General features: G+C 40.6%; 1 protein-coding gene across 1 annotated transcript in view; it reads right to left on the minus strand.

The window, feature by feature from the left end:
- The window catches only part of Dock10 (dedicator of cytokinesis 10), a 249,623-nt gene that overhangs the window by 56,688 nt on the left and 180,564 nt on the right, over positions 1-12,371 (minus strand). Inside the window, exons 23-27 of the mRNA XM_032901452.1 lie at positions 11,282-11,374; positions 10,741-10,859; positions 8,768-8,837; positions 5,269-5,382; positions 3,136-3,207 (exon numbers count right to left, since the gene is read on the minus strand). Of these exons, the coding sequence (XP_032757343.1) occupies positions 3,136-3,207; positions 5,269-5,382; positions 8,768-8,837; positions 10,741-10,859; positions 11,282-11,374 (468 nt within the window). The remainder of the gene's footprint in view (positions 1-3,135; positions 3,208-5,268; positions 5,383-8,767; positions 8,838-10,740; positions 10,860-11,281; positions 11,375-12,371) is intronic.

The following is a 12,371-nucleotide window of genomic DNA, read 5'->3' on the forward strand; positions in this document are numbered from 1 at the left end:
AGATCCCAGGAATATGAATGCTCCTAAATCAGAAGGCCGGGGGTCACACAGGGGTCCTCTCTGTGAAGCCACATCACAGCATTCAGTAGAACAAATTTCAGGAGCATTTAGGTTGCTCCCGACTCCCTCAGATTCTCCACACTTGCTCCTGAAATTCATGACTAAACTTCCTTAAGTATAGAAAGCCACTTCATAATTAAAAGAGAGAGAAAAGGAAAGAAAGTACTCAAACACTTGGGACAATTTTCCTATGAATGCTTTTGTGTCAAATGATGACAACTTTTCCTATGGAGACTAGTAAGAAAAATGGAAGGTGATAGGATTAGTGTGAGGGCTACTGTTGACTTAGGTAACAAAAAGGCAAGTTGGGATCAGTAAAGACAAACTCTTGGGCACCATGGGGATGTCTAGATCATTTGTTCTTAGTGTGTTCTGTGACCTATCTGGATGAGAAGATACATATCAATAACAACTGTAGCAGAATTTAGTCCAATGCATCTCGTGTCATGTGTTATTTTTACTACTCAACACTTCAGTGACAAAGCAGGGATTACACTGAGAAAATTTCTTATCCCAGCACAGCAGAATTCTGAGTTAGGAATTGTTCTTATCTACATGTTAGATTCTCTTCTTCCTTTGGGGAAGGAGGCGCTTTCTTATCTTTAGAAGTTGGAAAGTAGATGCATCTAAAACACAAGGGGCTGTGGTGTAGACATGCACTCTGCAGAGATGAGTGAACAGTAAAGCATTTCCTCATACCCAGGTCAAAGTGATAGCTGGCAAGTGCCGGGGCCTGGAAGGTGCTTCTGGTTGGTGACATCACACACCCCATGTTTTGTCCTTAACCTTTTGTTGTTTATAGTGTTGTCTATCTCCCCATAATAGTTGGCTCTTCTCTCACTAGAGAAGACACCACAAAGCCCTGGCTTTGAAAGGAAACAGATAAACTCTGGGGGAGCTCACCCACCTCTTCTTTGGTAAAGGCCCAACCTGACAGCTTCCTGGGCCTAACCACGAAGGCTAGAGACTATATATATTAGCCACTGAGACTGTGATGAAAGAGAAAATATAAAGTGACAAACTATAATTAACAGAGGAGATGGTATTTTTTGATCATGTAGGATTAAATGATAGGTAGCTTTCTGTAGGAATTGATGTTTTTCGGATCCTAGAAATGGATATAAGTCACCTGAAGTCAAATTGTAATTGTCTTAGCCACTGTAGCAGACAGAGGATAAAGGCTGGCATAAAGACATAGAAGAAGGTATACCTGTAGGAATTGCTATTAATTGAGACCATTGTGCCCATTAGAACCTGATGTTGCACAGGAAAGCACAATAAATACTCCAATGACCCCAAGCCACCAACAAGGTGCTGGTAGTACCATCACTGTGATGTTCCATGGTGTCTTGTGTCTGGCGGTAGCAGAAGCAGGACTGAATCATTAAGGGCCATGAGGATAATGAGTCACCCTAGTAACTGAGGCCACGGGATGTGCTTGGCTAGAGTGTTGTGATTAGTGCTAAAGGAAGAGGTATATCCAAAGAGGCTTGACTCAGAGGGACCCATAGAGTTGAATAATGATGTATGAAATACATAGGAGCTGACCTATGGTGGTAACTGACATGCACAAGGAAGTTAGGGCCAGACAAGTGGAAGATCAAGGGGTCTATCCCATTAAGTAGATGCAATCTTGTTTCTGATCAGAGTTAACTTCTACATTCAATACATATGAATCAAAGAGGAAATTAAATTAGAGGAAAGCCTCCAAAAGTGTACTAAGTAACTTATGTGCAGCAATGACTCTACAATTTTTCTCTAGAGGCCTTATGGACATTCACCAAAGCTCTGTGTGCTGGAGAGAGGGAGATGCTCACACACTTGAAGCATCACTGGACAGAAGGTCTACATAGCATTCCTACCTAGAAACTGAAATCACTCTCATGTATATCCTGTTAAGAGCGCATACTTACAGACACTGAAGATCCTTGACTAAAGTTCTGGTAACAAATAGATGGATGGTGTGTGTGTGTGTGCGCATGCATGTATGTGTGTGTGCATGTATGCTTGTGTTTGTGTTGTGTGTGTGTGTGTGTGTGTGTGTGTGTGTGTGTGAAAGAACCACCTTAAAGTCATTACCTGGTCTTAGGTATGAGGTTCATATAGAAGGTACAGGTATTTAGATCAACACTGAGTGTGGAACTCATTGTTTGAAACTCTCTTGTAAGGATGTCAGAGAGAACTCTAGCACTGCCTAACATCCACTAGGAAGGCAAGTCAGAACAATGTCAGCGATCCTTACCATGGCCATCTGTCAATGCAATACTGTACTCCTGGGCTGCTGGTGGGCAGAGTCTTAGAGCACCTCTCTAGCTTTATCTAAATGTGATGTCTATGAGAACTTATGTTATTTTCTTGGGTGCTCATGGTTGGGTCCTCGTTACCTGATTGTGATTGTGTGAGATGACACACAGCAGGCCTGGCTGCAGTAAAGTCAGGTTATCAGAGATCCAGAGCACCCTGGAAGGAGGGTCTGGGTCACACTCTCTGGTGGGTCACCAAGACCTTTCCAGCTGTGAGCTAGGGTAAGTAGACCTAGATTATAGAGGAAGGGGATGATAAGCTCAGGTAGGCAGGCTTCTGAGGAGACCAGCTGCTGTAGCAGGAGCTGGAGTTAATCCCACAGTATCTCAAGCTGCTTCCATTCCATGATGGAGCTGACTGAGGCTGGCCAGCAGGACCTGTGCAGAGCATAATGCCTCCAATGAACATTCTTTGCTTCCAGATGACTCATTGGCCAGGCTGAAAGCTTCTTCACTGCCAAGCTAATTTTAACCAACTTCTCCTCCCTTTCTGTTTTCTCTCATAGCTATCAAACCTGCCTCCCTTGTATTTCCAGTCCTGTTTGTCCTTTACGTTAAGTTTTCTCCATAGATCTTTGCATTTGTCATTTTTGTCTTGGTATCTGCTTCTGAATGGGCTGTATTAACATTCATGATCATTTCTTGCACGTAAAAAGCAATTAACACAAATTGCTAAGGTTTTACACAGCCAATAAATGTGGAACTAATGAGAACACTTTCATTAGTGTAATTGTTGGATGATATTACATTGCTATATTACCTAGGATCTTACCTGAATTTTATCGGTGTCAATCAAGTGCTGTGCCATTGATTTTAGAATAATGGCAAAGAAGAACCAAGAATGCTACAGGGGAGAAAAGACAATGAAAGATTTATTAATCTATGGCAAAATAATGATAATTATGACCTTTACAATAGAATACTGTTACACATTTTTTCAATCTTAAAAGCAAATGAATAAGTTAAATGGACCAGGGAAATAGCACATTTTCTGTTACCTTAACCTTTATCAAAGTTATAATTGTAATAGTTCATGTCATATACTTCGATTTTTAATACTATAAAAATTATGGTAAAAAGTCAACAATTTACTTGAGATGACTTTCTGAGCATCTGTTCATGAAAAAGTGATTCGCGAGATACTCTGTTACACTTAAGTTTACAAAACTAGATTGGAGCTTTTGTGGCAGGCTCACCATCAGGCTCTGTTTTGTCCTAATCATCAACCCACTAATACTTATACAATAAGTATTTTATTTTCAAATCACTGAACTCCACATAAGAATTGCTATTCTTAAGCCTGTATCCTGAGACTTCCTTTTAAATTCAACACACTAGAGTCTCATTTGTGGAGAGTCATTAGCATGGAGTAACATCTCATCGCCACATGACATAGAGAATGAGTATGAACCTGTTTGCTCTGCTACCAGAGGGCATTTGAACCACATCAAGTTTTTGGCTGGTGTGGTACTGTGGCAACTATTGTGAAACATCACCTTCAATTCTGAGGTTAGGTGAAGGGGAGGAAGGTAATGTCCCTTGTGAAGAAGTAGTCTCGGCTTAATGAAGGTCACTTCACTAAAGGTGAAAGTGTCTGCTTGATACTGGAAGTGAAGCCCACACCATTAAGACCATTTAAAGAATCTAAGGCATACAGAAACCATCTCCATCACCAATATCACCCCAAACTGCACTCTTAGTTATTCTGACAAACATTTTGCCATTGGTTTATGAATTAACAGATGCTCTCTACTCTCATGGTGGTCCACAGTCATCCGAGGCTGCTCATGGTTTCTCTTTATTTAAACTCCTTCCATCCTTGTACACACTGGTTGTCCCAGACCCAGAGTTGTGCTACAACCTCACTGAATTGTAAAGGCCTTTCCTGCACATGCAATGCTCTACTGTAACGGCCCCATGGACAGCTCCCTGACCTCCTTCATGCCTTCTTCTCAAGTGCCCCTTTCTCCATCTTGTCACCTGCCTACCCTAGTAGAGGTGCAAATCTCACTTCTTCTTCTCAGCATGCTCATTCCTCTTACCTACTGCTCTGTGCTTTATTTTCCCATTCTATTTGCAGATGTATAATTGTGTGTGTGTGTGTGTGTGTGTGTGTGTGTGTGTTAAATTATTTCAATACTCCCGCAGTATAATGTAAGCTCTCAAGGACATGGATTTTAGTCATTGCTCTAATGCATCCCAAATGTCTGCTAGTCTGACTGCTTTAAGGTAGATTCCTGACAAATATCAAATGAATAAATGACTATACTCAAAGGATGTTTAAAACATAAAGTGCTGGGTTCTCAGAATTAAGATTTTTGTGAACTTTCGTGGATGGCTTATAATATTAAATTGCGTTTCTAGATGTTTGCTAATCCCTGGGATCTAATTGGATGAACTTTTAAAGTTATAGTAGACAAGAAGCTTGTATCTAAATTCAGGGTTCCATACACATTGTTTTATAGTTTTTATCCATGGTCTCTTCTTCATGTCCCAGCACGTTCCAATTTGAGACTCAAAACTGGCTTTCGCTCACTCTCTATTGTCAGTGCACCTGTGAATGTACCATTACGATCCATTCCTAAGTATTTCCCCTCCTGTAACTCGCTGCCCAAGCTTTGTGATATATTTACTATTTGTGAATGTCCTAGATAATTTTTAAGAGTAATTCATTCTGCCTTTAGATCAGAGCACTTACCGTGGCTGCAACCAATCCTCTCTGTTCTGTTGATATAAACCTCTGCTTTTACTTGATAGCTTGATAGAATTAAACTTTGATATGAAACCTATGTCAGAAACTAGAAGGAAAATGACTTGTGGAAATCAGCAAGTCCTATCACCTTCTTGTGATAAGAGGTCTGAACCCATTGCTTGTACACTTATCCACGATTATGAAGAGAATTACCTTTAGAACATGCTTGACTATTGTTGAATCATTTGACTTCAAAAGATCACTCAGATTTTTAGCCAATTCCTCATGTATCGTTCTCTCTTTGTAGGACCTAGTCTTGAATACAAACTGAAGAAAACCCAAACAGTGAAAGAGGTTATTTACCTATAGAAAGCTTCAAAGATTATTCTATGAAATAACTCATTTCTCATAATCAACTGCTTGTGTCTGCTTTCATCATGGAGTCAGTGGAGGCCTGATGATATAAGAGAGGACATATTTACTCCTATTTGGGGTCTTTGCAGAAGTAGGGCCTTGCTCACCTAGGCTCTTCTTGGCACTCTTTTTGTAGAAATCAAGAGAAAGGGCCAGAGAGCCAGTGAGCAGGTTCAAAGAATCATGGAGGGCTCGGACCCACCTACTTAGGACACTCTCCCCTTCTCTTCCCTTCCACTGGCAACAGGTGGCATGGTAGCAATTCTTCATCCTGAAAGGGTAGAGCACCCACTCAAATAGCCAAGTGGGGAAGCAAGTGCTTTCCAGAGGTAAGGAGGTGAGTCCCCCACAAGCCCAGGTTCTACCATCCTGTGCTTAGACACAGCTATAAAGAGGTTGACAAACATCAGTCATCAGCAATATAACAAATGCTGCTTACTTTTCTCGCCTTCTCTCCAAGGATCATATTGGTAATACTTTTCTTTATCTCTTCATATATTTTAAGAACACGCATATATCAACAAACACATTTTGAAAACAAAATGCTTCATACTGGACTACAGTGGTTTGTTTAGGAGTTGGGTTTACCTCAAGAAAAGGTATCGCCTTCACGATATTCACAATTTAAATTAGATTACAATGGAGAGGGAAGGTAGACGAGAGACTGGTACATTTACTTTTGGATCTCTAACCTTTTCATGGTATTTTAAAGCCCATCAGCAAACCTTAGGGACTGAGGTTTGACACTCTTCTCAAAGGGGAGACAAAAAAAAAAACCAAACTAATGGACTCGTAAAACCAGCTATAACTAAGGTGATTAATTTTCCTTAAGCATTGTGCTTCATATGCAGACAAGCTTACTACCAACTCTCTAACTCAATGCAGTTACTTAGCCTGCAGGGTAATTCATTGCAAATGGAGCTGGAATATTCTTACATTGTAAACTTGATTCTCAGAATTGACAGTGCTACAAACCCCTGTGAAGCATGGCACTTAATTAGATCGACTTAGTTGCACATCTTTGAAAAGGACATGGTGTATGTGTGTGATTTGATACTGTGAATGGAGTGAGTTAGCAGCACTTAGTACCACTGAACTTGAAATGGTTTTTTTTTGTTTACTTGTGAATTAATATAAATTACAATGATACCACCCAAGGATATTCAAGCATGTCTTGAAATCAGCCCATCAGGTTCTTTTTTTCTTTTTTAACAATATTCCTAGGGGTGGGACTTAATATATATCTATATGTTAAATGCCTCCCTACATCTATGGTAAGAATAAATTCAGACTCTGAGCTCAAGGTCAGGCTGTCACCCATTTAACTCAGCAGGGGTCTGATCACAGAACCACACAGCTGGATCCTCATCTGATCTGTCTCCTCTTGTGTATCAGAGGAGAAAACTGAGGTTCCTGATTTCTATCTACTTCCTGAGATGTCTAGCCACTTCCTTTTGTATCTCACTTGTCAGGACATGTCACTGCCTAGACTCTAGTCTCTCATGTCTTAGTTTAGGGATTTTTCTGTAGTAATAACTTAATAGGAAGTGTTTGCTTATTTGAAAATAAAGTCTAAAAAATCCTTAGGAATCATCAAACTGGCATTTCATGTATGAATATTTCTGGAGTTGAACTACTTTAGAGCAAAAGAGATAAACCACCACTCTACGGTATTGCAGAGTGAGACAATCCTGCCAAGGTATTTTGTCTTTTCTTGGTTGGGATTGAAGCCCATTCCAAGATACATTTCCAAGAGGACCACAGAGTAAGAGTCCAAGCATCTGAGGTTCTCACAGGTGTCTGGCCTTGGTGATGTCCCCAACAGCTGAAGTTCTTAATATATTTTGAAACAATTCCATTTGGATGAGATGTTGACACTAAACTTGAAATAGAGTTGCTGGAATGAAGTACAATGATTCAAGGAATCATTTTATTCTATATGGCTTCTTTGTGCATGAAATAAAAAGGATAAGTATTGAGAAGATAATTCCACTGGCAAATACATACACATTTCAATCCATCAACAAAGTAAATGACACCCCTCTCTTAAACAGAGAGTAAACTATAGGGTATCTGTTGGTGGAATTAGCTTTTAGCAATTGAAGTCAAGGTCCTAGCAGATAAAATTATATCGCAGGGAAGTTGTCGTGAAATGAATATTTCTACAGTCAGGGTATTTTCATGGTTTGGTACTTGGGGGAAGACATCCAACATTTCTGGCAGAAAATACATAGATAGGAATCCTTACAGGTAGATCTGACTGGTTCATTCCAGAATGAGATTTCTAGCTTCTTTTTGTAGCAACATTTCTACCACCCCAGTTATTATTAAAAAGAATTTTTGAGCACAAAGGGCCCCAGTTCTTCTCCAGTTGCATTTCTAGACATTAAGAATGCACAAGTCTGTGTTTATCACCATATATGACTTGAATGTATTTGCGTTAAAAATCAACAACTCCAAAGATCTAGTCTGTATGGACAAAATAGTACTGTAAGTTTTGGAGGTCTTATAACGTGATTTAGGATTCTTGTCTCTGCCTTTGGATTGGGTTGCTTCTGTGTATTCAGTGGAAGGATGTTTGTAGCAGAGGTATCAGTGAGTGTACAAACATCATCCCAAGTTCACTGGCACCAATTCCCAGCCAACTGAAAATGAGAAGAGAACCTCTCCAAGTGGACACTTGACAAGGGACACTGAGGAAGCAGTGCACACTAATGAGATGGGCAAATGGTTCATGACAGAAGATAAAGGACTCAACATACCAGAAGCAGGTACAAATATACAGTAACTGGGGAAATGAAATAACGCCTGAGAAAAACAATAAAAAGAGCTAAGAAAACATTGCAGAAAAAACATAGAGCGCTCAACAAACCCACAGAAGTCTTCCTTAATTGGCCCAGAAATTTCATACATTTCTAACATCAACCTCAAAGGAGCACTATTTTAGCTTTCTCCTCTGTTCTTTTCTTTCCACCATTCCCACATCAATATGGTCTCTCTCTCTCTCTCTTTCTCTCTCTCTCTCTCTCTCTCTCTCTCTCTCTCTCTCTCTTTCTCCCCACACACACACACACACACACACACACACACACACACACACACAGAGCAGTTTTACATGTAAGCAATACAGCTAGTCCATCAATTCAAAGAAATGAAATTCTACTAAAGTGAACTTGTGTCTGACTGTGGTGGGCGCCATAAAACATCAGAGTGAGAACCTCCCACTTAGTGCAGACAGGAAATGAGACAAGCCACACAGCACAGGGGGTATGATCAGGGGCCTAATGGTACTCCTTACCTTAATGTATGACTGGACAGAATGGTCTAGTTGCTCCTCATGACACTTGGCCACGATGTCAGCCAGAACCCTGGAAAAGCATGGATGTTCAGTGACCTGGCTGAAGGCACACAGACAGCACTTTGTCTTAATTAGACATGTGTGGAAATGGGGTAGGGGTATTTCATGAATGAGCGAGTGGACGAATGACTGAATGAATTAGTTAATTCACACTCTTCTTATTCCTTCCTCACTCTCCAGTAGAGGGCACTTGATATATTTCTATCACCTGGGAGCCATTTCCAACCAGAAACATTCCAAGGACTACGGTCTTAGCATGCAGTATCTGGAGACATTGTGTCTGAGCTGAATGTACCACGTGTGGTCTCTGCACTTGCTGACATTGTCTTCCTGGAAAAGGGATCATTTTTAAGTACCCAATTAGGCTCTGATTAATGATCATATTCCATTTTAAAGGGCTCATCTTCCAACCTGAGAGCGGAAGACCTATTTTTGGAAAAAAAGATTAGGTTAAGCTAGATATCTCCCTCATTAGCAGGGCTAGAGTTTCATGTAGCAGTGGAACATTGGTACTTTTTCATACAAACATGAACAGATGCTGCGTGGTTGGAGAGCTTTGGGCGAGCTCAGAAATTACAACAGATCTAGAAGTTGCAATATTTAAAAATCAACATCAACATACACACTCAACTGAAAAGGACAGTAGTTGATGGCAATCTGGGTCCAGAACTGAGGTTTGGAACTGATAGTGATTTTTAAAATTTCCAGAACTCAGGGTTTTATTAAAACAAGGTTTCTGGAAGTGATAGTGATTTTTAAGGTCCTGAGTTCTTAGAACTATCTGTAATGAGAGTTTGAAGAGAGCTACAGTGAACTCAAAAACAATCTCTTTGGGCTGGAAAAGCCTTCATTGTAAATACAGAGATATATGTATATACACATATTTGTATCTATATTTATCTACCTACACACACACACACACACACACACACACATCTGAACAGGGAAGATACAGTCAACATTTCAACACTAGCTCTGATTTTTTTCCATAATGCTATGGTCATTTTAAAAACAATTATGTGATTAAATTATTGATTTACAGCAATATAAATCAAAATTCTGAGTTCATGATTAGACTCATGAGTGATATTGAAAGAATATGGTATGACCAAATTTAACACAAAAGAAATTATAAACTTCAGTGGGATTATGAAATGATATAACTGTCCTGGTAAATATTTTAGCAGTTTTTAAAAAGAACAAATCCATCACTCAGGTAACGAGCTATACAGCCAAGGCGTAGGATTCACGTCATTAGTAATGCATTAGGGTTATGTTTATATAGAATTATATATGAATATTTATGATAACTTCATTCAGTATAGTTCCCAAATGGAGAAAAGTTCAGATGTCTTTCAACAAATGATTCCTTAAACACACTGTGGTACAATTCACATAAGATATTTCTCAGCCATGAAAAGAAATGACCTAGTCACAGAGAGACACTTGAATCTTCTTTTGTGATGAGCAAAAAAGCTAATGCCAAGTGATTACATATTGTAAAATTTTGTATATACACAGATAGGGGTGTGTGTGTGTGTGTGTGTGTGTGTGTGTGTGTGTATGTGTGTGTGTGTGTCTCTCTGTGTGTGTGCATGTTGCCAATGGGGGGAGAGTAAGTAATAAGGACACTTATTCTCTCCATATTATTCCTTTCAATGGCTTATGAATCTACAGTTATCTCAAAATAAAAATATTTAAAAACACAAAAGAAAAGCACCTAGCATTCCACTAATGATAATAGATAGTGACCAGAAAATAAGGATTAGAGTGTGAGAAATGCTTAAATCTGAAAAACATGTTCACATGAAACACACACATATGTGGCTATCTAGTTAGAATCATGTCATCAGGGTTCCGTGAGACCAAAGGCTACCCACTCTGTCCCCTCCTCCCAGTGTTGCTATGGATACCTGGTGACGGTCCCAGTGATTTCATCTTCCTCGTTCTGCACTAGAATTTTGAAGAGCTGGTTCAGGATGATAGGCAGGAAACTCATGATTGAGTGGATCTTGTCCACATTCAGCAAGTTCTGCAGGAAGAAACAGACAGCTAAAGAGAGGGACAGCCCAGCACAGTCTGCAGGTGCTTTCAGGGGTGTGACGTGAAGACCTTAGCCCCCCTTCTTCTGGCCTTTCCCTGCTTCACTGTGGTGGAAGGTGTAGGTCATGTTGAAGGGACTCTCTGCTTACTTAGCAATGGTAAATACACACGAATTTCCAATTATCTTTGTTTTGGATAATAAAAGCTGATCTTTACCTCTCTTCCCTTTTATATAACGGAATCATGTAGAAACTGAAGTAAAAATAATTTGCTCCCTGAACTGCAAGGTCTTTGAAAGGTCTGAACAATAACCACATCTTAGCTTGCTATTCAGTGAGAAATAAGTTTTCTTTGCCTGTTTTGTTTTGTTTTTTTTTTCTTGGAAACCAATGAATCTGAATGACATGTTACCTTACAGGCGCGGACAAAACTCGAGGTAGGGGACTGAGACATGTCTTTTTCTCTTTTTTGGCACTGACGGAAAAATGCATTCACATGTGGGTCCTGCAAAGGCAAAAGAAGTGTTAACTTGCGATGACACACAAACTCAGCGCCAAGGGCAAGCACTTGCAAGCAGTATCTCCTCATGAAATCAGACGTTGGAGCCCTCCTCTGCCATAGACAGAGGGGTCATCTGAAGGCCCTGTCTGAACCACACACTCTACATGAGGATGCCCACTCACACGCTGCGTATCCCCTGCTCCCTCCTCTCTGTGGGCCAAATAGCCCTGGCTAGAGGATGGCATCTCCTGGCTGGCTTGGCTGTATTCTCCCTCTCTCCTTTTCTCCCTCCCTCCCTCATTCACTTTCTCCCTCCCTCCCTCATTCACTTTCTCCCTCCCTCCTCCACTCCTCTCCCTCCCTGCCTGCTTCTTCCCTTTCTCCCTCCCTCCCTCCTTCCTTCCCTTCCTCCCTCCCTCCTTCCCTCCATCCCTCCCTCCTTCCTTCCCTCCCCTCATCCTTCCTTCCTTCCCTTCATTCCCTCCCCCCTCCCTCCTTCCCCTCCCTCCCTCTTTTCCTGGCCTGCTTCTCATTTTTCTTTTTCTTCCACCCTTTCTTCCCTCCCTCCCCTTATCTCTTTCTTCCTTTCTTTTCAATATCCCTTATTTTTCCGGTCCACATTTGGAAGAACTTTATATATCTCTCTTCCATATTCAATGACACACAGGACCGTGTATTATTTACACACAGGACAGTGTGTTGTGGGACGCCTAGGGATAGCTCCAGGCTCGGTGTATCTGCATCAGCCTAGTATTATGACACAACCAAAACTGTGACATAAACCCCATGAAACTTTGTTTCTTATCTGTTGAAATATGCTTAGAATCTCTCCAACTTCTGAGCTGAGCTATGTGGTCAGGAAGTGAGAGACAATTTGAGGTTGAGAATATATTTGTCCTGTTTCTTCAGCTGCACATCCTAGATGGGCATCTGATACAGACTCCTCTCCTGCATTTGAATGTCACATTTCTGTTTCCTGGGTATGGTTCTTTTCTTAATT

This window comes from Rattus rattus, chromosome 4, assembly GCF_011064425.1.
Source record: "Rattus rattus isolate New Zealand chromosome 4, Rrattus_CSIRO_v1, whole genome shotgun sequence".
Classification (NCBI taxonomy): Eukaryota; Metazoa; Chordata; class Mammalia; order Rodentia; family Muridae; genus Rattus; species Rattus rattus.